Below are 22560 nucleotides of genomic sequence, written 5' to 3'. Positions count from 1 at the left end.
CGCTGCCCCACGATCCCTACAGCCAGCGCGTATCACCACTACATCACCCCCCCCCCCCCCCACATAGCTCGCAGCCGGCCCGGCTGCCAACAACAACAAAACAACAACAAAAAACCCCACTCCCCAAGTGTGCCCCGTAACACAACAACAACGCAACACAACAACACAACACAACAACAACCTATGTACAAACCGACGAGCAACGCAATAAAAGTTACTCCGAAAAAAACGTGTCCAGTGTCTCCTTGACTACCGATCCCCCTTCCGCACGCTCCTTGAACGGGTGATAAAGCGGTCGAGCGGACGGGGAACGTAGTGACGAGACGCTCCGGCCGCGTCGGCCCGCATCCCCACCCCATTTATTCGGTCAGGAAAAGTTGCGCGACCTAGCGCGAGTCCGCCTGGCCGGTCCGTCGTACGGGACGAGACGCTGTCGACCGTCCGGTGGCTCCGGCAGCCCAGGAAGGCACGGTTCGGGCCTGGAAGAACCGGCCGTGCCCCGGGGATCCGGTCGCCGGTGGTCGGCAGCCGTCAGTTCCAAGACACCTGGGAGCGGATCAGGCGAAAACATGTGAGGATCAGGCGAAGAAATTTCCCTCCCCGGGTCGTCGGTCACATCACATGCTCGGTCATCACGACACAAAGGAAGGCCATATGGTGGCGAGAACGGTTTCAGTCGGGAGGGGTGAACGTACCACCGGCGCTTTCCCCATTTTATCTGAACACACTGGGGGGCGTGCAACCCGCACGACCTCCACGGGTCCCCGCCATGGCCTCAACAATTTAGGCAACGTAGCCAAAGGTGCATGAGGGCAGTGCAGCCAGGCCCTATCGCCCGGTTTCCAATCGTGCACGGACACCTTCCGTGCACGCAAGCGCTCGTTGGCGACTTGCCGAGATCTCAAATTAAGCCGTGCGGCCTCCCGTGCCTCGGCGAGTTTAGCAATGTTAAATTTAATATGGTCGGCCAATTTGGAATTAGGCCGTGGTCCGGAAAGTCCCAGCTGAGTCTCCATAGGCAGATCGGCCTCCCGACCATACATCAGATAAAATGGGGAAAACCCCGTAGCTGCGTGGGGGGCCATTCTATACGCGGCGAGGACCCCTGGGACCTGCAAGTCCCAGTCAACCTGTGCCTCGCACACCTGCTGGCACAACATGGAGGTTAAAGTCCTGTGGAGTTGCTCCACCATCCCGTCAGTCTGTGTGTGGTACGGGGAGGTACGCACCTTTTTAGTACCCAAAAGGTCGCACACCTCCTGCAGCAATTTACTCGAAAAATTATTTTCCTGGTCGGTCAGCAAGCGTTCGGGAGCCCCCTTGTCCAAGACGTAGCCTTGGACAAAAGCGTCCGCCACGGCCGCCGCTGACTGGTTGGCGAGTGGCCACGCCATAGGCCATCGAGTAAAGTATTCCACACCAACCAACAGGTACTTGTTACCCCTAGGCGTGACAGGAAAGGCCCCAAAATATCCAGCGCAACGAGCTCGTTGGTGCGCGAGACCTGAATAGACTGCAGCGGTGGATTTGGCGCAACGGGTGGTGGTTTCCGTTTGGCGCAATCCACACACCCCTTCAGTATATTGACCACATCGCTCCCCATCCCCGGCCAATAATAGTCACGCTGGAGCAGAGCAAGCGTTTTGTTTACCCCCAGATGCAAGATGCGTTCGTGTGCGGCCAAAACAACTTTCCCCCGCATAGCGGAAGGCACGACGAGTGCGTGCCGCCGGGACATATTGTCCCACCTCATTAGCAGGCCCTGCTTGAGCAGCCAGGAGCCAGCCCGTGTTCGACCCTCCTCAGGACCCCCTGCCCTACGACGCAACGCGAGCAGGGAGCTGTCAGCCATCTGGAGTCGGCCCCACTCAACGAGAGACAGTGAGAGTAGCGAGTCCCCGCCCGCAGGGGTAGCGGGAACGTCAACCATAGGCGCATTCGCGGCCGCGACCAACTCACTCTCGGGCACAGCACCTGGCGGTTTTCAGCGCGCCGACCCCATCAAGCACGCACATTCAGGACTTGGCGACAACTGCGACAGGGCATCCGCGTTGGTGTTGCGCAACCCTTTACAGTAATTGGTCGTAAATTGATAGTCCTGGAGGACTTCCAACCACCGCGACAATTGGCCCGAGGGCTGGGCGACCCTCAATGAATACTGAAGCGCCGCGTGGTCCGTCCGGACCGTAAAATGATGGCCATACAGATAAGGTCGAAATTGCTGCACAAAAAAAAACAATAGCCAGCAACTCGCGACGGGTGACGCAGTAGCGCTGTTCCGCAGGCGACAAAACCCTGCTACCATAGGCGACCACCCGTTCAACCCCCCCAACGACCTGTGAGAGCACCCCCCCAATGCCTGTGTTACTAGCATCAGTATCCAGCAAGAAGGGACTCGTAAAGTCAAGGTAACGTAAGGGCGGGGCACCCACCAAGGCGTCCCGAAGGGAGCAGAACGCGGCCTCCTCTTCTGGCCCCCATCGAAACCTGACTCCTTTGGCTGTTAGAGCGTGCAAGGGTTTGGCAATGGTGGCGAAATGCTCCACGAATCGGCGGTAGTATGACGCAAAACCAATGAAGCTGCGGACCTCAGAAACCGACGTGGGCGTTGGCCATGATCTGACACAGTTCGTCTTCGCGGGATCGGTGGAGATCCCCGAAGAATCGACAATGTGGCCCAAGTACCTTACGGATTTCCGCAGAAGGTGGCATTTCGCCGGTTTAAACTTTAACTTAGCCGAACGCATCCGCAAGAACACCCCTCTTAATCCCATTGCAAACCCGACACAACCAATTCCATAAGGCAGTGAAACGTCGCGGGAGCGGAGTGGAGTCCCATGGGCAACCGATTAAACTGGAACAGGCCCCCTGGGGTCCGGAATGCTGTCTTAGGTTTAGACTCATCGTCGAGTGGCAGCTGCCAGAATCCCGACAGTAAGTCAAGTGTAGAAAAATACCGCGCCCCGGACAATGCGTCCAGGAACTCGTCCATTCTGGGGAGCGGATACGCGTCGGCCACGGAGATTTTATTCAGGCGACGGAAATCTACACAAAATCGCAAGGACCCGTCTTGCTTTTTAACCAGAACGATAGGTGCTCCCCACGGACTGGATGAGGGCGAAATGATGTCGGCCGTCAGCATGTCATTGACGGCCGATTGAACGTGTTCCTTCTCGGCAGGACTCAGCCGGAAGGGATTCTGCCGGACTGGTGCTGCATCGCCTGTTTAAATGTGGTGGCGTAACAGGTCCGTGCACCCAATATCATATTTGTGCGTGCTGAACACATCGGAAAATTCGATCAGCAGAGCGCGCAGCGCACCCAATTGCACCCTTGACAAATCACTGGAGTCCGCACACAGCGAATCGACCCATTCAAGGTCATCACCCAATGTAATTTTCTGCGCCGGGATGGGATCAACATGTGCAACAAGGCGCTCTTCCGCAGGGACCCGTGCCGCGTGAGCAAGCACGGTGCCCTGCGGAATAATGGCCGGCCTCGAACCAGCGTTTAACACCATAACGAACTGGTCCCCGTCATCCCGAACCAACGTTTGAGCCACCGCCAATTCCAGACCCCCGACAGCTCTATTCGATGGACCCAAAAGCACGCCTTGTCCCGCAGTCTCCCCACCCAATGGCTTCCGCAACCGGAGGGGTATCAACATCTGCGAACCCGGGGGCACGTGCACCGTCTGTGTCGCTAGCGCTTTGATCGTCGCGCACGCCGTCCGTATTTCAGTAGGGTTAGATAAAAAAGAAATACGGCGACCCGATGGCAGCTCAATACAACGTTGATCCACGAGAATTTTAATGGGCATCTTAGCCAAAAAATCTGTGCCCAACAGACAAGGAACCGCTAGGGAAGAGGAGACGAAAATAGGTCCCGCCAATTTAATATCCCCTATGCAAATGGTCGCCCGAATCTGACCGATAATACCCAATGAGCCCCCATTTGCCGCGTAAAATGGCACGTCCACCGGAAGCAGAGGTCGACATTGGACGGGGAGAATGTTATAAATGAGGTCTGAAATTATAGTCACCGACGCTCCCGTGTCCACCAACACCCTGACCTCGACTCCGTCTATAAATCCCGTAACGACCGACGAACCGGCCGCCGCGGCCACTATTCTGTGGCCCAACTCGGACCATTCAATGTCCCCCCGGCCCCGTACGAACCCCCCTCTCCGAACCGAATCCCCGACCCCCAATCGCACATCCTCCGCCGCAAAGCGACGGCCCATGTGTGTCGTGTATGTAGGCCGAGCATGTGAAGTGCCGCGACTTGCCGGGGGGTAGTTGGGACGACTTGGGGCCGTGGTCGTCGTCCAGCCGAGGTCCCGTGGCGCGCTGACGTGGAGCGCGGCACCCGGACGCCACGTGGCCCCGAAGGCCGCAGTTGTAGCACGTGATGAGGGACGTCGGAGGTCTCGGTTGCTCCAGCTTGCGGGTCGATCGCAGAGGCGACTGACCCCCCGACCTCCAATCCCCCGGTCGTGAAGCCACGAACGCCTCCTCCCGTGGGCGAACGACCTGGGGCTCGGTGACCACCGGGCCCGGAGCTGAGACCGCGGCAGCAGTGCAGACGACCACCTGTTTCCGCTGCAGGACCTCGTGCGCCTGAATACTTGTTGCAACACGCAATGAACATATATCCACTTCGTCGGCTGTGTTGATGGGGACCCCCAGGTCCTGCGCAAACTTGAGCAGTTCCAAAACCATAGCGTCCTGCCCCTCCTCGTCCATACGAGGGAACGCGGCGTCGGCGAGAGCCAACAACGCCGTGCGGTAGGCGAGCGCGGTCTCCGTGTCCGCCTTCCGTCGGTCGTAAAATTGGTGGCGGCAGGCCGAAGATGGTCCGTACACTTTGGCCATGAGGCCCAGCGCAGCCTTGAGCGTGGAGTGCGCCGATCTCGGTGCGGACCTGAAGGCCGCGAGCGCGTTGTCGTCCAATATGGCAGGCAGCGCCCGCAGCGCCGTAGCGTCGGACCAGGCCGACATCTGTTGATGGAAGCGAAATCTTCTTTGGAATGCGCCCCAGCCCCCGCCGTCCGCCTTGAAGGCTGTCAACGCGGGAAGACGCTGCTGGAAAATGATGTCGTCCTCTGGCTCGTGACTCTCCCGCGCCGCACCGTCGAGCTGCAAAATGGCAGCCCCTATGGCGGGTGGCTGATGGCGGCCCGTAGCGCGCGTTGATGACGTAAGCGGCAGGGATTGGAGGACTCCCGCCACGTGTTGCTCGCAGTTCCCGCCAAAAGATGGCCGCTCGGCAGAAATGGCGGGAATTTCAAAGTCATTTTGGCGGGAATCAGCAACGCGAGCCCTTTCAATGTCCGTCGACGTTCTCGCTCCTCCAGACGTGGTGATCTCCGCTAGGATGGACGCCGCGGCGAGTAGTAGCTCCGCCAGGCGGGAGTGCGCGTCGCGGAGTCCGGCGTCAGCCCCCAGCCGCTCGTTGGGCGCCCATGAAGGGTCTTGTGGCGCCGGCGTCTCTTCCTCTTCTCCCCCTGATGCCTGCTGGCCCGAGTCGCCGTGGTTTTCTTCCCGGTCACACTCGTGAGTCCGATGAGTCTTCCTGGTATCCATGGCAGGAAGACTGTTTCACTCCTGACGCCAGTTGTAGTATGGTAAACTACAGCGGGAGACCACTCGACGGGTAGCGCACTTTATTCACACTTGGTTACCACAATAACACGTGTGGTCACTACATCTCACGCTACACGTTCCACCCAACACGTGTGGTTACTACAGCTCACGCTACATGTTCCACCCGACACGTGTGGTTACTACAGCTCACGCTACACGTTCCACCTGGCTACACACACACGGGCATTCCAGCCCCATAGCATCCGGGGGAACCTCTAGACCCACCCCAGCTCGGGTATGGATCACGACCACTGGGTCCCGCTGCCCGGTCCTCACACGGACGTCCGGCCCCCGGGTCCCAAGGTCCCGCCTCTGAGCCACACAGGGCCCCGGTCCTTACAAGGACAGCGGGACTAGGTGTCTCAGGGCCCTATCTCTTCCTCCTCCGTCTTCCGTCTTCACTGGTCACCAACTGCTCCCCGAGCGCCCGCGCGCACCGCCTTATATAGCCCTCCGCTCCAAGGAGACGGAGCCTATGCGGACCGCGATGTGAGCACCCACCCTAGCCGACCAATCATCACGCGCTGCCACACGATCCCTTCTTGTGTCAGCGCACATAACCAATCACCACGCGCTGCCACACGATCCATCACTGTCAGCGCGCGTCACCAACACACAGCCAATCACCATCACATAACCCATGACCCCGCGCTGACCTACGATCCCTCACCGTCAGCGCGCGTCACCAACACACAGCCAATCACCACGCGCTGCCCCACGATCCCTATAGCCAGCGCGTATCACCACTACAATTGCGCCCCCCCCAAAATATACAAAAGTCTATTTTTAGAATTTTTGCATGGTGTACAGTCTGAAAAGTACCCATATATAGATAGTCGGTAGATACTGCTGCAGTCAGTAGAAACTACTGTAAAGTCAGGAGATACTCTTGCAGAGTCGGTAGAGGCTACTGTAGAGTAAGTAGTAGATACTGCTATAGAGTAAGCAGATACTACTATAGAGTTAGTAGTTACTACTATAGTCAGTGGATCCTGCTATAGAGTCAATAGATACGACTATAGATTCAGTAGATACTACTATAGTGAGTCAATTCTACTGTAGAGTCAGTATTTTATGCTATAGAGTCGACAGATGCTACTATAGAGTCATATACTACTACAGTCAGTAGATACGATTCTGGTCAGTAAATACTGCTACAGTCAGTAGATACTACTATACAGTCTGTCGATACTACTACGGTCAGTAGATACTACTATAGAGTCAGTAGATACCACTACGGTCAGTAAATACTGCTACAGTCGGTAGATACTCCTGTATAGTTAGTAGATACTACTACTGTTAGTAGATACTACTGTAGAGTTAGTCGTTACTATTATAGTCGGTGGATACTACTATAGTCGGTAGTTACTACTATAGAGTCGCTAGATAGTACCGTACAGTCGGTAGATACTACTATAGAGTCAGTAGATAATAGTACAGTCAGTAGATACCACTATAGTCAATATATACTGCTAAGTCGGTAGATATGACTATAGAGTCAGCAGATACTACCATAGAGTCTGCAGATATTACCATAGTCAGTAGTTACTGCTATAGTATTAGTTGTTACTACTATAGTGAGTGGATACTACTATAGAGTCATTAGATACGACTAGATTCGGTAGATACTACTATAGTCATTAGATACTACTGTAGAGTCAGTATTTACTACTATAGAGTTGGTTGATACTACTGTTAAGTAGTTGTTGCTGTTGTAGACGGAGGTACTCGGAGACGGAGGTGAGTTAGGGGCTTCCGCCAGGGTTTATTAACAGGTATCACTATAAGGGTTCCCTCTTCACCCCTTCCACTATCCCCGTTCCTCCAGTGACCCCGCTTACGTCACGGGGTCTCCCTTAAATACCCTCTGAGGCGAGACGTCACGTGCACTGCCCGGCGCGTGCGACCCCACGTCCCGTGATGTCACAGCACCGGACAGCGCACGCGACGCCACCACTCTCCTCTACTCCTCTACATCACCCCCCCCCGTGAAAAAAAACAGCCGACCCGGCTGCAAGCACCCCGCAAGCGGGGCCCCACACCGGACCGAAGACCGAATATTCACGAGTTCGTGTGCCTGAAGGTATAACCGGCTGCTAGAAACTAAACCTTAGGGCAGCACGGCCCCTCAAGCAGAACAGCAACAACAAAAAACAAGACAAATAGACCCCGAAGGCCTCATCCGCCGGATAGCGCCGAACGGGCGCCAGGGGCTGGGCCCGCTGAACGGCCATCAGGGCCGTCACCGGAGCCGCATCCCCCTCGAGCGGGTATGCGCTGCTGGCCCGCTCCCCCGTATGATGTCCGTCTCCCATGCAGGTGGCCCGTCAGCGGGCAACAGGCCCACCGCCGTGGCCTCCGGTGACCGGGGGGTCTCTGTCGGCCTCACTCGGGAGGGGCCTGGGGGCACACACACAGGTCGGACGTCACCTCCATCAGCGAGACCCGGCCGGTCAGGCACGCCGGACACATCATCAGCCGGCCGCTCCGGAATTGGGGGTGGATCCCCCAGGGTAGATGGAACATAACGTTTGAGCCGGGACGGGTGCACTATCCACTGCCGGCGACCGAACCGAATCCGGACGCATTGCGGCCGGCGGACCTCCACAACCTCCACACGGCCCTGCCAAGGGCGATGCAATTTGGCCGATGTGCCAACGGGGACCTGGGGACAATGCAGCCACGCTTTTTGACCCGCTATCCACGGGAGGCCAGCTGCCTGGTGTTTGGGCAGCCGCTCATTAGCCGCCTGCCGGTTTGCGGAATTCTCGGCAGCGGCCTTACGCGCCTCGCGCAGCCGGTCAAGCGCGACCTTCAAAGGGGTCGGCACCGCCGACCCCTTCTTGGAGGAGCCAACGTCCATCTGGACGTGCACCGGGGGCTCCGGTTCCCTACCGTACATCAAATAAAAAGGCGAAAATCCCGTGGAGGCATGAGGGGCCAACCGATACGCCGCCAAGACCCCCGGGACGAACAGGTCCCAGTCTGACTGGGACGTGTTCACCTGGTGGCACAGCATGGACGTAAGGGTGCGGTTCAAGCGCTCTACCATCCCGTCTGACTGGGGGTGGTAGGGCGAGGTGCGGATTTTCTTGGTGCCAAGGAGGTCACACACCTCCTTGAGCAACCTAGACGAGAAATTCCGCCCCTGGTCAGTCAACAATTGTTCCGGCGCGCCCTTGTCAAACACGTACCCCTGGACGAAGGCCTCGGTGATAGAAGAGGCCAACTGATCGACCAAAGGCCATGCCATGGGCCAACGTGTGAGGTACTCAACGCCCACCAAGAGGTATTTGTGGCCCCGTTGGGATGCAGGGAATGGCCCCAAAATGTCGAGCGCCACGAGCTCATTAACGCGAGAAACCCGGATGGACTGCAGCGGGGCCCGGTCCCGGACAACTGGGGCCTTCCTCCGCGCGCAGTCGTGGCAACCCTTTAAAATCAGTGCCACGTCACCTTCAACACCCGGCCAGTAATAGTCCCGCTTAAGGGTCAATAAGGTCTTGTGGTAGCCAAGGTGCATAAGCTTCTCGTGAATGGCTCGGGTTAATTTACCACGCAGGCTAGTGGGCACAACCACACAATAGCGTTCCAATTGGGCATCCCAACGCATGAGTAGTCCGTCATGCACGGCGATCTCCGGGGCAGCCGACGAAGCTGAGCTCCGGGCCTTATGTCCGACACGGCGCCGTAGCTTCAGCAGAGAGGAATCCTCCATCTGCAAGCCGGACCATACCTCCCGGGGAAGTCCAAGGCCGAAATCCGCGGGCGACGCCGCACCTGGAGGGGTGTCCGCCTCGGCCGACGCGACCAACTGGGCCGCGGCGTCCCCTGGGGCCTTGCAACGGCTAGAGCCCAGGGCGCAAGCACACCCACCGCCTGCCGGCAATCGGGATAAACCGTCCGCATTTCCATGCTGTGTCCCCTTCCTGTGGATTACATCAAAGGGGTAATCCTGGAGCACTTCGAGCCAGCGAGACAGCTGACTCGAGGGCTGACTAATCTTCAGCGAATATTGCAGAGCCGCGTGGTCGGTTCGGACCGTAAACAGCCTACCGTACAAATATGGTCTATACAACTGAACAAAATAAACTATGGCCAAAAGTTCCCTCCGGGTCACACAATATCGCTGTTCCGTCGAGGACAGAACGCGACTGCCATAGGCTACCACCCTCTCAACCCCGTCGACCACCTGGGCCAGGACAGCCCCAATTCCCGTGTCGCTGGCATCGGTATCGAGCAGGAAGGGTTTCGTAAAATCCGGGTACCCCAAGGGCGGCGCATCCGCCAAGGCCGTGCGAAGCGCCGCAAAAGCCGCCTCCTCCTCCGCGCCCCAGTGAAACCTTTGGCCTTTGGCGGAAAGGGCGTGCAGTGGCTTCGCAATGGTCGCAAAATCGCGGACAAACTGGCGATAGTACGATGCGAAGCCAACGAAGCTACGCACCTCCGCGACAGATGTGGGAGTCGGCCACGTCCGGACACAAGCCGTTTTATCCGGGTCCGTGGCGACACCTGACGTGCTAACAATGTGTCCCAAATACCTCACCGATGGTTGTAGCAAGTGGCATTTCTGGGGTTTGAATTTCAAGCCAGCAGCACGCACTTTGACGAACACCGCCTCAAGGCGTTGCAAGTGCTCGCCAAACGTACGGCCAAAAACAATAACGTCATCCAAGTAGATTAGACAAGACTCCCACTGCAGCCCCGCCAAGACCATCTCCATGAGACGCTGGAAGGTGGCCGGGGCCGAATGGAGACCCATAGGAAGCCGATTGAACTCGAACAACCCCTGGGGTGTGCGGAACGCTGTTTTGGGTCTAGAGGCCTCATCCAGTGGCAATTGCCAGAAGCCGGAGAGCAAATCTAAAGTCGAAAAGAACCGCGCGCCCGAGAGGGCGTCCAGGGAATCATCCATGCGAGGCAATGGATATGCATCAGCCACCGAGATCTTGTTCAATCTACGAAAATCGACGCAGAACCGGAGACTCCCGTCCCGTTTCTTGACTAGCACAATGGGGGCACCCCAAGGGCTAGTAGATGGGGAGATGATGTCCGCCGCCAACATTTCCTCGACAGCCGAGCGGACATGATCTTTTTCCGCTGGGCTAAAGCGGTGGGAATTAAGTCGAATAGGGGCCGCGTCGCCCGTGTCTATGTGGTGGTCCAAAAGAGTAGTGCGACCCAGATCAAACTTACTTTGGCTGAATACATCGGTGAACCGCTCGATGAGGTCGCGGAGTTGCCGACGTTCCCCGGAGGACAACGAGGCATTCTCGTCGCACAACGTGGCAATCCATGATGCGTCGGGGTCCCCCGTGCGCATCACGCCCGCCACGACCCCTCCATCCGGGGCAGCGCTCTCGGGTGGAGTAGCCGGGGTCGCGTGTGCCAAAACGGCGCCGGCCGGGACTACGACCGGCAAGGGTCCCGAATTGAGGACCTGCAAAAAAAGGTCCTGGCCCCCCGACACGGCTGTCAAGGCGCCCACCAACCCCTTCGTCCTTGAAAAGTAGCTTGACGGGGACAGGAGGATACCCGTCTCCGTGGAGCCCATTTCGAGCGGTTTCCGCAACCTAAGGGGTATCAGGATTTGTGACGCCGGTGGTACGGTCACCGGCACTTTATTCAAGGCCCGTACACCGGCGACCAAGGGAGACAGGACGGTAGGCGATTGTAGGAATTTCAGCCGCCTCCCTGACGGCATTTCCACACAGCCCTGGTCAACGAGAATTCGGATGGGCATCCTAGACAAAAAGTCGGTCCCCAAGAGGCATGGCACTGCCAAGGTCCTGGAGACCAAAATCGGCCCGGCCAACTCAATCTCGTCAACCCGAACCGACGCTACAACGTGGCCCAAGATGCCCAAACTGCCGCCGTTCGCGGCGACACAAGCCCCGCGAACCGGCCTTAACGGACCCACGCTGCGGGGTAGCAGCCCAAAAATGGCCTCCGAAATAATGGTGGCCGATGCCCCCGTATCCACCAGGAGGCGAACGTGCACCCCTTGCACATATCCTGCCACCGCTGAGGAGCCGGCAGCTGCCGCCACCATCCTATGCGCAAGTGCATCCCAGTGGCGGGTCTGTCTGGGCCATTGAGGGGGTGATGACGATGGTGCACCCGACCCTTCGAGGACAACCCCATGACGATGGGTCCTAGCCCCGCTAGATGCATGAGGTGAAGGGAGCGGCCGCGCAGATGATGCGTCGCGACTCGCCTGGGGCCCCGGACCCAATGCCAAGGAGGGTCTAGGAGAAGGTGGAGTCCCTTTTCCAAAGGCCCCCGGGGCATTCCGGCAGCCCCGCTCAATGTGGCCCCGCTGACCACAGCGGAAGCAGGCCACCGTGTCCGCCTCCTGTGGACGGGAAGGTCCCGGCCGCCCCCGCTGCTCCGGACGGCGACCACCCGCCCCCCTTCCTCGACGATCGGGCACCGCCAGGGCCGCGAGGGTGTCCACCCCCTGAGAGGTGACCCCCCCGTCCGGCGCCGGGACCCCCGCACACGCCGCCATCTGAGGCCGTTGGCGGAGGGAGAGGTGCGCCTGAATGTTTTCGGCGACCGCCAAGGATGTGATCTGCCGATCATTGTTGATCGACAGAGCAATTCCTAGCTCCCTTGCCAGGTCAAGCAGCTTCCCCAAGGCCATAGAATCAAGTGCCCTGCCGTACAGGTCAGGGTATGCAGCCTGTGCCAGGGCCAGGAGCGAGCAGCGGAAGGCCAGCGGCAGTTCCCCCTCCTCCCGCCGCCGCAATGAAAACTTTAGCTGCGCGGTGGACGGCGGCTCAAAAACGTTGGCCATTTGGATATAGGCCGCCGGGAGTGTAGCCCGATTGGCCGGATGGATGGACTTGAAGGCCTGCAGAGCCCTTTCGTCCAAGCAGGTCGGAAGCGCCGGCAAGGCCTCCTCCATGGACCAGCCGACCGACATGTATGCCGCGTCGAACCGGTCCTGGAAGGCCGACCAGTCGCCCCCTTGCGCGACAAACGGCGCAACGTCGGGTAACCGGCGCTGCCATTGGCCGCGCGGCGCCGCGAGGTGTGGAAGCCAAGCGGCACCTGCGGGCCACCCGGCGGACGCGACGTGGTGCGGCGGTGGCAGCATTGCGGCTCCCGCGGGCCACGCCGAAGACGCGGAAAGGTGCGGTGGTGCTGCGGCTCCCATGGGCCACGCCGTAGGCGCAGCGAATTGTGGCTGAGTTGCGGCCCCCATGGGCCACGCCGTAGACGCAGCAAAGTGCGGCTGAGTTGCGGCCCCCATGGGCCACGCCGTAGACGCAGCGAAGTGCGGCTGAGTTGCGGCCCCCATGGGCCACGCCGTAGATGCAGCGAGGTGTGAAGGCACCTGCGCTTTCGCGACCCACCTGTCAGCGGCGGCGTACGAAGCCACGGCGTCGTCCCGCGACGCGGCGAGGGACCACGGCGTTGCCGAAGACGCGGCGGTATAAATCGGGCCTGCAGCGGCCCCCGCGGCCCACCCCGCCGGCGCAGCGAGGTGCGGGACAGCGGCCGTAGCTGCGGCAACCTCTCGCGACGCAGCGAGGCACCACGGAGTTGCGGCCTCCCCGGGCCACGCCGAAGACGCGGCGGTATAACACGGAGCTGCGGCGGCCCCCGCGGCCCACCCCGCCGGCGCAGCGAGGTGCGGGACAGCGGCCGCAGCCGCCGCAACCTCTCGCGACGCGGCGAGGCACCACGGCGTTGCAGCCTCCATGGGCCACGCCGAAGACGCGGCGGTATAACACGGAGCCGCGGCGTCATCCATGACAAGGGACGCAGGCACGGCGAGGTGCAGAGCCGCGGCATCGCCGGTGGCCGGCCCCGTGAGCGCAGCGACAGGTGGAGCCGCGGCAGCACCCGCGGCCCATTCCGGCGGCACGGCGATGTACGGGGCAGCGGCAGCTGCCGCTGCCCACCCCGGCGGCCCGGCGAGGACGGCACGCGCGTACTTACCCGGGGCCCCCCCGGCGGGCGCAGCTTGATGTAGAGCCGCGTCGTCGCCGGCGGCTGGTCCCGCAGGAGCGGCGTGCCGAGACACCCCGGCCGCGTCAGTGTAGAGACGCGGCGTCGTGGTCGCCATGGCAGCACCCGCGGCCCATTCCGGCGGCACAGCGATGTACGGGGCAGCGGCAGCCGCCGCTGCCCACCCCGGCGGCCCGGCGAGGACGGCACGCGCGTACTTACCCGGGGCCCCCCCGGCGGGCGCAGCTTGATGTAGAGCCGCGTCGTCGCCGGCGGCTGGTCCCGCAGGAGCGGCGTGCCGAGAAACCCCGGCCGCGTCAGTGTAGAGACGCGGCGTCGCGGTCGCCATGGCAGCACCCGCGGCCCATTCCGGCGGCACGGCGATGTACGGGGCAGCGGCAGTCGCCGCTGCCCACTCCGGCGGCCCGGCGAGGACGGCACGCGCGTACTTACCCGGGGCCCCCCCGGCGGGCGCAGCTTGATGTAGGGCCGCGTCGTCGCCGGCGGCTGGTCCCGCAGGAGCGGCGTGCCGAGAAACCCCGGCCGCGTCGGTGGAGAGACGCGGCGTCGCGGTCGCCATGGCAGCCAAGTCCGCCGCCCGCCGCGTCGCAGCCGTATACGTCTCCCGAGCCAACATGGCCGCCGCGGATTGCGTCGCAGCCAACATGACGGCCATTTCCGGTGGAGCGGTCGCTGGGAAAACGGCGGCGCTTTCAACGTTGGCAGTTGACAGTTGCTCCCGTCTCAAGTGCGGGGCGGTTGGCTGCGTCCGTGCCTCCACCTCGGCCAACCTGACGGTCAGCTGCCCCACCGCCTGCAGGAGCTGGTGCAGCAGAGCTGCGGGGACGCTTTCCGTCTCTGGCGGCGGCGGTGAGCTGGCACTCCCCGCAGCCGAATCCTCCCGCTCCGGCCCGCTCGTTTCCATGGGGACCGTCACCGGGGTCCCGGGCTCCGGGGTCACTGCTGGAGCCTCCTCTCCGCCTTCGGCACCCTCCAAGTCATGTGCCGGTGGGTTCTTACGCCGTGCGCCCGCTTTTGACATGTTGGCGACGGTGTAAACTTCTGACACCAGTTGTTAAGTAGTTGTTGCTGTTGTAGACGGAGGTACTCGGAGACGGAGGTGAGTTAGGGGCTTCCGCCAGGGTTTATTAACAGGTATCACTATAAGGGTTCCCTCTTCACCCCTTCCACTATCCCCGTTCCTCCAGTGACCCCGCTTACGTCACGGGGTCTCCCTTAAATACCCTCTGAGGCGAGACGTCACGTGCACTGCCCGGCGCGTGCGACCCCACGTCCCGTGATGTCACAGCACCGGACAGCGCACGCGACGCCACCACTCTCCTCTACTCCTCTACACTACTATAGAGTCGGCAGATTCTACTGTAGAATGAACAGATACTACGACAGAGTCACTAGATACTACTCTATTGTGTGTAGGTATATGTGCGGGGGGGGGGGGGGTAAAAATATTTTTTGAGGGTGGGGGGGTCGACAATTTTCGGAAACCTTTTAGATAAACTATTTACCTGCCACTTTCTATTACTTTTTGATTCAGGACTTCTTCAAGCCTCTTATAATTTTGTTGATGGACAAATGGGCAGTCAAACCGAATGCCAGGCTTTCACAATAGCTTCGTATTTGTGTATATATGTTATGTTTTAAAGATAAGTTTTGAAATATATTTTCCCCCCGGGCAACGCCAGGTACTTCCCACTAGTACTCTATATATAAATGAGCCAATATCAGGGTCACTGGATACCACAACACCTCGGCATATTATGTGTATTTCACCTCATGTTCAAGTAATACAATTTCCAGGGTTGCATGTCTAACATAAAATGACTTGAAAGTCCGATCCAATTGCTGTTAAAGGGGTTCAGGGAAAAATAGTAAACTCATATTGCATAACACATTGTGTTCACTATGTTTGAAACTTTCGTGACTGCAAGGATTCATACTCTTAGTTCTTTCGGTAAAGTCACGTAGGTAAAAAATGAAATTAAAATTAATAAAAATAAAACAATAAAAAATAAAAAATCACGACGTTTCGGAGGCAACACAAGTCTCCATCATCAGGTGGGACCGTCACAGCCATATTTGCTGCATCAAGTGAGGCAAGGATTCAAGATGTAAGTCCTTAAATGCAAGTTGAGGGGGGAGGAGAGGGGGGGGAGCTTATCCCGATACGTTCCATTCATTGGCTACCACATTCTGATAAGCTCCCTCCCCCCTCAACTTGCATTTAAGGGCTTACATCTTGAATCCTTGCCTCACTTGATGCAGCAAATCTGGCTGTGACGGTCCCACCTGATGACGGAGACTTGTGTTGCCTCCGAAACGTCGTGATTTTTTTTATTGTTTTATTTTTATTAATTTTTATTTCAATTTTTTACCTACGTGACTTTACCGAAAGAACTAAGAGTATGTTCACTATGTTGTTAAAGTTGAAGTAAGGATCTGAAAGCCTTATTAGATTACAGTTTACATGAGTGATTACAAAAGTAACTATCAACCTTTTGTCAATCCACTGCTGGATGAAGGCCTTCCCACATTGTCTTGGCCGTGAGGGTTATTTGACCTTACTGCATTAGGCTGGTCAGTGCAGGTTGGGTAAGGGAGAGTCAAGGACTGGTTCAGGTATAATTCCAAACTGGTGTGGGACTTAACGGGGAATCGAACTAAGGTCACCATCTTCATAGTGCAGTACGCCATCCACTATAATGTTAATGGAAAATGTTACGTGAAATATTTGTCTTCAAATTAAAATATATTTTGCACATTTAACTTTGTAGAGATTAAGTATTAAAATATGTAATTATTTGGGGTTGACTGCCATGTGATGAACTTTACTCTCAGTGGCAGAGCAGGTGGAAAAGTGCTGTCCTCTTTTATGTGAACCAGAGGTTACTTGGGAGGGATCTCAGAGGTAGTTATGTGATATCTGCTTCCCTTGGGCCGTTCGTTAACTGCTCAGCGAGATTTCCGGATAGATGCTTTGTCACATAATGTGATGACATCACAAAGACGATGAAGCTGGATTTAAAAAAAATGCCAGATGTGTACGCTGTGGAAACCAGTGGGTGAGTAATATGGATAATGCCAAGAGATTCCACCAGGGGTCAGTACGGCGCTTGATAATTTAAAAACATCCGTTTGGCTTGTACAGTATTATGGAGGCGTTTGTCAACCACTTGGACAACGCCACAGATAAATTTTAACTTTCTTTGAAGACACTACACTGAGTGCACTTACGTGGAATGTTTCTTTCTAATTGTTTATTCTTAATCTGCTTTTTATGTCATAGGCCAATATTATTGATTTAATAATGTACAATCTTTGTTCAGTAAGTGAATGGTGTAGGGCAAAGCATCATGCTATGATGGTAATAATGCAATTTAAAAAACCTTTCAGTGCAAGTGTAAATACATTTTTTGCACCATATACGTTTTGGTTGAAGTATTCCATATTCCTTTGATATAGTCAATTCACACATTACATGAAACATTCTTTACGATGTTGCTGCATTCATAAAAAGGTGTCTTGTGCTTACGTCCTCGTAAAACCCTCTCAGACTGCTTTGTGAGGTTTGGTGTTTGGCCAAAAACCATACAAATTGTAAACTTTCCCATAACTACCTTCTGCCTGTCAAAACAAATATAGTAGTTGCAAAGGAAGGGCATTGTTGTAATATGGATACCATTGTTTTCACAATGAATGTTTTTGGGTCTCATTCTCAAACAAAGAATGTAGAGATGATGAAATAGGAAAAGATGAATAGTGGCACTGGACTGTCTTGCACTTGTCATGCAAAGCACATTGTCATGAGTATCGCTGTATGAAAGGTATATTTTCACAAGTCTCCCCTTGCGTACAATAGCAATACGTTGCTGAGAGTAATGGCTGAAGAAGAGCTATATAAGTGTCAGTCATGCCTAAGTACAACCTTGGTGTTGTTCGTTGGACATATGGCAATTAAAACGTGCACACCGACTGATGTGATTAAACTATCGCTGCTATTTCCATTGCTTTACCGAATGTAAGTGGTAATGAACGATTTAAAAGCATTGAACACGTTGGCTCTTTTTTGCAGGCAAGAGCCCCCGTATTCCCCAGTGAATGTTCTTCATTCGGAGGCCCCCGTGCCATGTGGCTCTCGCTGTGAAGCGTGCGTGGCGGCCCTGGGGCATATGGTCACAGTGCGCTCTTCTGTTTGCGGCCCCTGTTATTTGGGGGGTGGATGAGGGCCAAGTCTCGCTTACAAGTACCGCATTATTTGAGTCAAGTTGGATTTGTGAACAGCATGTCGAATGTATAGTGAGATCGCCTTGTTTCCTGTCTACTTAGCTTGGCATGCAAGAAGAGGACTTTTCCCCTATTTTAATTGAAAGTCAAGGCTAACGTTGATTGTAATACAGCCCAACTGATAATTAATCCTACAGTGAGTGATGCTATAGGTCTGTTACGTTTGTCACATAACCTCTTTTGGTAGATGTGAGTTTTAAAAATAGTATTACTGGAAAACCTATATCATTCTTAGGGTATTATGCAAATCTAATTACCTTCATTGTGGATACATTTTGAGGATTAATATATTAAGTGTGCTATTATCGCATAGCTGAAAAAATGGCGAGGTGCATATTATTCAGTAGTTTCAGTTTCACGTATTAAATGTAGTAAAATTAATATTTATTTACTCCATAAATGTTTAGTTTTCCTAAAACATAGTTACATGAACATGTACGTGCAAACTCACACATTTAGTTTTGCTCATACTTTTAGTGTAAAAAGTAATAAGTTGAATGGTAAAAAATGTTTAATAGAAAAGCAGGCATGTGGAAATTGCGACATGGCTGTTTGTGAATGGCTGGGTTTACAGTGTTGTTATTGCCAAATGGATAATGGGTTAATGATGAAAAAGCCACTGTCACGGGCATGGTGGTATACTGCCAGCATAATTAATATTCTACGAGTCGCTTTAGTCGGTTACCGAAAACCGCTGTGGTTTGTTTTAGATTTCATATAAAGAATTATCGAGACAGGAACGAAAAGTGTGGCATCGTTCTTTGCTTGCACGCTTCTCAATTAATTTCACTTCCAGTTTTTTTTGTCCGGTTTCCTTCAGGAAAGTCTGAGCATCCGTCCCCTTTCACCTCGCGCACAACCTATTTCGGTGTGTGTATTTCACATTTAACCCGGTTAGACAGTACTGTAGAGCAATAGCCAGTTTTGTCGAAACAACAAAAAAATGGTGTGTGAAGATTGCCAAGGCACCCCCGGCTCGCTTGCTGCCAGCTGTGTGCGCGCACGCACGGCACTGACTAAGATACGTCCGCAGCATACCGCACTGTGTGGGCTAGATGCTAGTTTCCCAGTGGTGCTGACGCCAAGACCACACCCAGGGGAAACCTCGTGTTGATTTACGGCACACAGGATGTGTGTGGTTTTTTTTCCCTGGGAGGCCTTGTTGAAGGGCAGCAGTTAGCCCGAGCTCCCGTGCAGAAGCCCGATTGGTATGCGTCTGTGCGTCGACGCGAAGTCGTCCGCTTTTTTTTGTTTGCCGGTGGCTATAAAAGCCACGTAGAGGGTGGGAGGAGGGTCGGGTCTGTAGCCATGGTTTTTTTTTGTGCCCGCTCGTGCTCGATTCAGTCTTGGCCGGCATTCGCTACGGTCGGGCGGCCACTCCCAAGTGCCCCCCATCCCTTTAGCCTCCAGTTAGCCTTGGCGGACTTGAGTTTTTGAACGAAGGAGAGTGCGCAACGTGGAGTTTTCTTTATTTATGTGACTACTGGTAGAACAAAAAAGGGCACGCCAGCGGCGCGTTGTCACCAACGTTGGCAGGGTCACGGACGAAAGACGTCAGTTTAGGTTGTGGGCAAACACCGTTCGCACCTCGTCAAAGCTCTTCTGTTTGCGGACAAAGAAAACATTGTCAGGACCGTGCAATCGAGTGGAAAATTGGGCACGTAAGAGGCCGAGGCGGACTATGTCTGCACGGATGCTCTGCGGACTGTACGTTAAAAATAGTTTGCATTCCTTTCGGCGTCCCACGTTGGTTTGCGCCCGTGAGCTATTTGAATAGTAACGTGGGTATCGCATATTGCTTGGGTTTTGGACAACGCGGGGCAATAGGACTGCTCTCCCGAGGAGGCATCCTGTGTTTTCGTCTTCGCACGCTACCGGCATTTCGACGATGGCTAGCGGCAACCTGCCGGCGGAGGCCTTCCAGCATGCATCCCGCCACGAGGCAAGGCTATTTTAAAGGAAGGAGTGACGCGGATGAGGAAAGCGTCGTTGGGTGTGGAAGGGGGTGGTGTGGGTGGCTTCTCTGTAACGGGGACAGGACCTTCGGAATGAGTGGAGGGGGAAATGCGCCGATCATCTGTGTGCAGCCTTCCTTGTCGGCCCCACTTTGAAGACATTTGGACACCTGATTTTGCGGCCGTCGGGCAGACATGAAGCGCGTGTGCGTGGTGGTGTTGGAGGAGGAGGGCGATGTGCCCGTGCAGGTTTTCACGCTTCCCAGGAGAGATATCGGCAGGAGACGGCGTACTCCAGCACCCTGCATGGTGGGCAAAAGAAAAAAAATCTGTCTCTGTGGAACTGTGGCTTAAAAACGTGGTACTGTACGCTTTAACGTTTAATGTGTAGTTGAACATTACCAGTGTAATTGAGCTTGTGGTAACAAGTTACCGGCTATGCGTTTGTGTGCATCTGTGTCAGATTACAATTGAACTTTGCCGGCTACGTTTTTCTTTTGTCATGCAAATGTAAAAAATGCCTTAGACTATTGTTAATTTTTATTTCTCTAAAATTTCTATCTTTGATGTTTGAATATAATTTTGTGAATTTTTTTTGTAAATAAAATTTCAAACGGTATATATGCTTTTATTACATAAACAATCTGCACTAGAACTCTCTATATATGCTGCATCCAGTGTAGCGGAGTGAAATAATGCGGTTTTCTCCCAAAGAACGAAATCGCTGCTTGTATTCAATGCAATGTTTGCCTGTCACTTCTAATTGTTGAGATTCCACTAACACAAGGATTTCATCATCCGCCATGATTTATCTACTGCTGCATGACGGCCTCTTATCACCATCACAGTTATGTGATGCAACCGTCCATGTCACTTTAGCACACGAGATGATCGCAGTACTTTTTCTTTTGACAGTCGTCGGCTCGGGCTTTTTTCTGTCTTCTGGCTGCCATTCCATCTTCAGTCTCGATTATTGGCCATCGGCCATCATCTCTAACAGCGATGTCTCTCCAAACCCATATAGTTATGTTCTTGGTTCTTTCGGCAAAGTCACGTAGAAGGGAAATAATAAAATAATAAATATATAAAGCTATAAAATTCTCATGACGTTTCGACTGCAACACAAGCAATGATCATCAGGTGTGAAATCCACAGCAAGAAAAAAAATTCAAATTTTCTTGCTGTGGAATTTAATTGTTTAATATTTTAACTATTATTTTATTATTTCCCTTCTACGTGACTTTACCGAAAGAACATAGTATGATGTCTCTAACTTGTTCTTGTTCTGATCCAATCTGTACCTCTTTCTCATTGTAATTCCAAGCATGTTCCTCCAATGATTTTTGTACACTTTTCAGCTTATGTTCCATTTTATTTGTCGTTCAAGTTTTAGACCCATGTATCATAGCAGATAATATGTATCTTCTTGGTTCTTTCGGTAAAGTCACGTAGAAGGGAAGTAATAAAATAATAAAAATAAAACATAATAAAATAAAATAATTCTCACGACGTTTCGGCTACAACGCAAGCAGCCGTCTTCAGGTGAAGAATGAGACACTACCAAGCTAGGAGATTATATATAAGCTTGGTTGGAGGTGGAAGAGCGCCTTAACAAAAAGAATGTGCATATGAAGAGGAATTTAGCATATTCATGGGAAATGCGTAGGAGGTGGGCGGGGGGGTTTCAAAGTCATATTATGCCCATGCATTATGCAGGATCAGCAGCACCAAGGGGGGGTGCAGGGAGTAACATTAACAAAGGAAAGGAATGTTAATGATATGTAGCTGCAGTTACTAAACAACCACGTAGAAAACTAAAATATAAACTACATAAAAAACTAAAGTATAAACTTCATAGCACCATCAGTATACTTACTATACTCTACAATAAGCTGAGTTACTAACAGCAAGTAATACATTACAATTCTACGTCGTAAAAATTATATAATATGCTTCCATCTAAACTTTATTCTCTTACATCACACGAGCATATACCGTACTATATACTGCCATAGATAAACCCAACATTAAATTATATACTGTATTGCTATAAACCACCCTATATACCTTATACATTTTAATATAGCACTATGTATTATTCTACCCACCCTAATGTGTATCGAAATGGTTTATTACGTCCTTCCAATGATTGCTAAGCCAGAATCCATCTTCTCGGTTAAAATTGTCTCTGTGTTTGTATATGTGGATCGCCTCATGAACGAATCTCTCATGATAGCCAGATGGCTTGCAGAGAACCTCTGTCTTGGAGAAGTCAATGTCATGTGAGCCCACTGAGTTGTAACAGTGATCTGCCACGGCTGAGGTGTTTGTCCTACCGTGTTTCAGGTCAGCTTTATGTTCACGGATGTGGTCCGAGACATGTCGTTTGGTTTCCCCAATGTAACTGCTACCACAGAGGCAACTTAGTTTGTAGACGCCAGGGTACTGTATGTCTGGAACCACGTCTTTTACAGACGGAACCAGATCACGGATTTTATGTACTGTGTTGAATCGTACCTGAATCTTGTGTTTAATCAGGATTTTGGAGATCTTTTTTGTGACCCCAGCAATGTAGGGTAAGGTGATGGTTTTGAGAGGCTCCTCAGCAGGATCCTTCTTGACGGTTGGAGTGATGGCCTTGCGGATTGTGTAGTCGGAGTAACCATTAGCCTTAAGAGCTTGGCGTACGTGTTTGAGTT

The 22560-nt window shown here is 54.1% G+C and overlaps 1 protein-coding gene across 3 annotated transcripts in view; it reads left to right on the top strand.

The window, feature by feature from the left end:
* ANKRD28 (ankyrin repeat domain 28) overlaps positions 1 to 22560 on the top strand; it is a 70324-nt gene that overhangs the window by 11023 nt on the left and 36741 nt on the right. For 2 of the 3 annotated variants that reach the window (XM_078857622.1, XM_078857614.1), the window contains exon 1: positions 19219 to 20170. The exons of the other annotated variant lie outside the window; for it this stretch is intronic. In XM_078857622.1, the coding sequence (XP_078713748.1) occupies positions 20057 to 20170 (114 nt within the window). In that variant the 5' untranslated portion in view covers positions 19219 to 20056. Of the gene's footprint in view, positions 1 to 19218; positions 20171 to 22560 lie in introns of those variants that run through there. 3 annotated transcript variants of the gene reach the window in all.

The sequence above is a fragment of the Lampetra fluviatilis genome, chromosome 1 (genome assembly GCF_964198595.1).
Source record: "Lampetra fluviatilis chromosome 1, kcLamFluv1.1, whole genome shotgun sequence".
NCBI classification, from domain to species: domain Eukaryota; kingdom Metazoa; phylum Chordata; class Hyperoartia; order Petromyzontiformes; family Petromyzontidae; genus Lampetra; species Lampetra fluviatilis.
The sequence above is the reverse complement of the archived record's forward strand: the minus strand, read 5'-3'. Positions and strand labels throughout refer to the sequence as shown.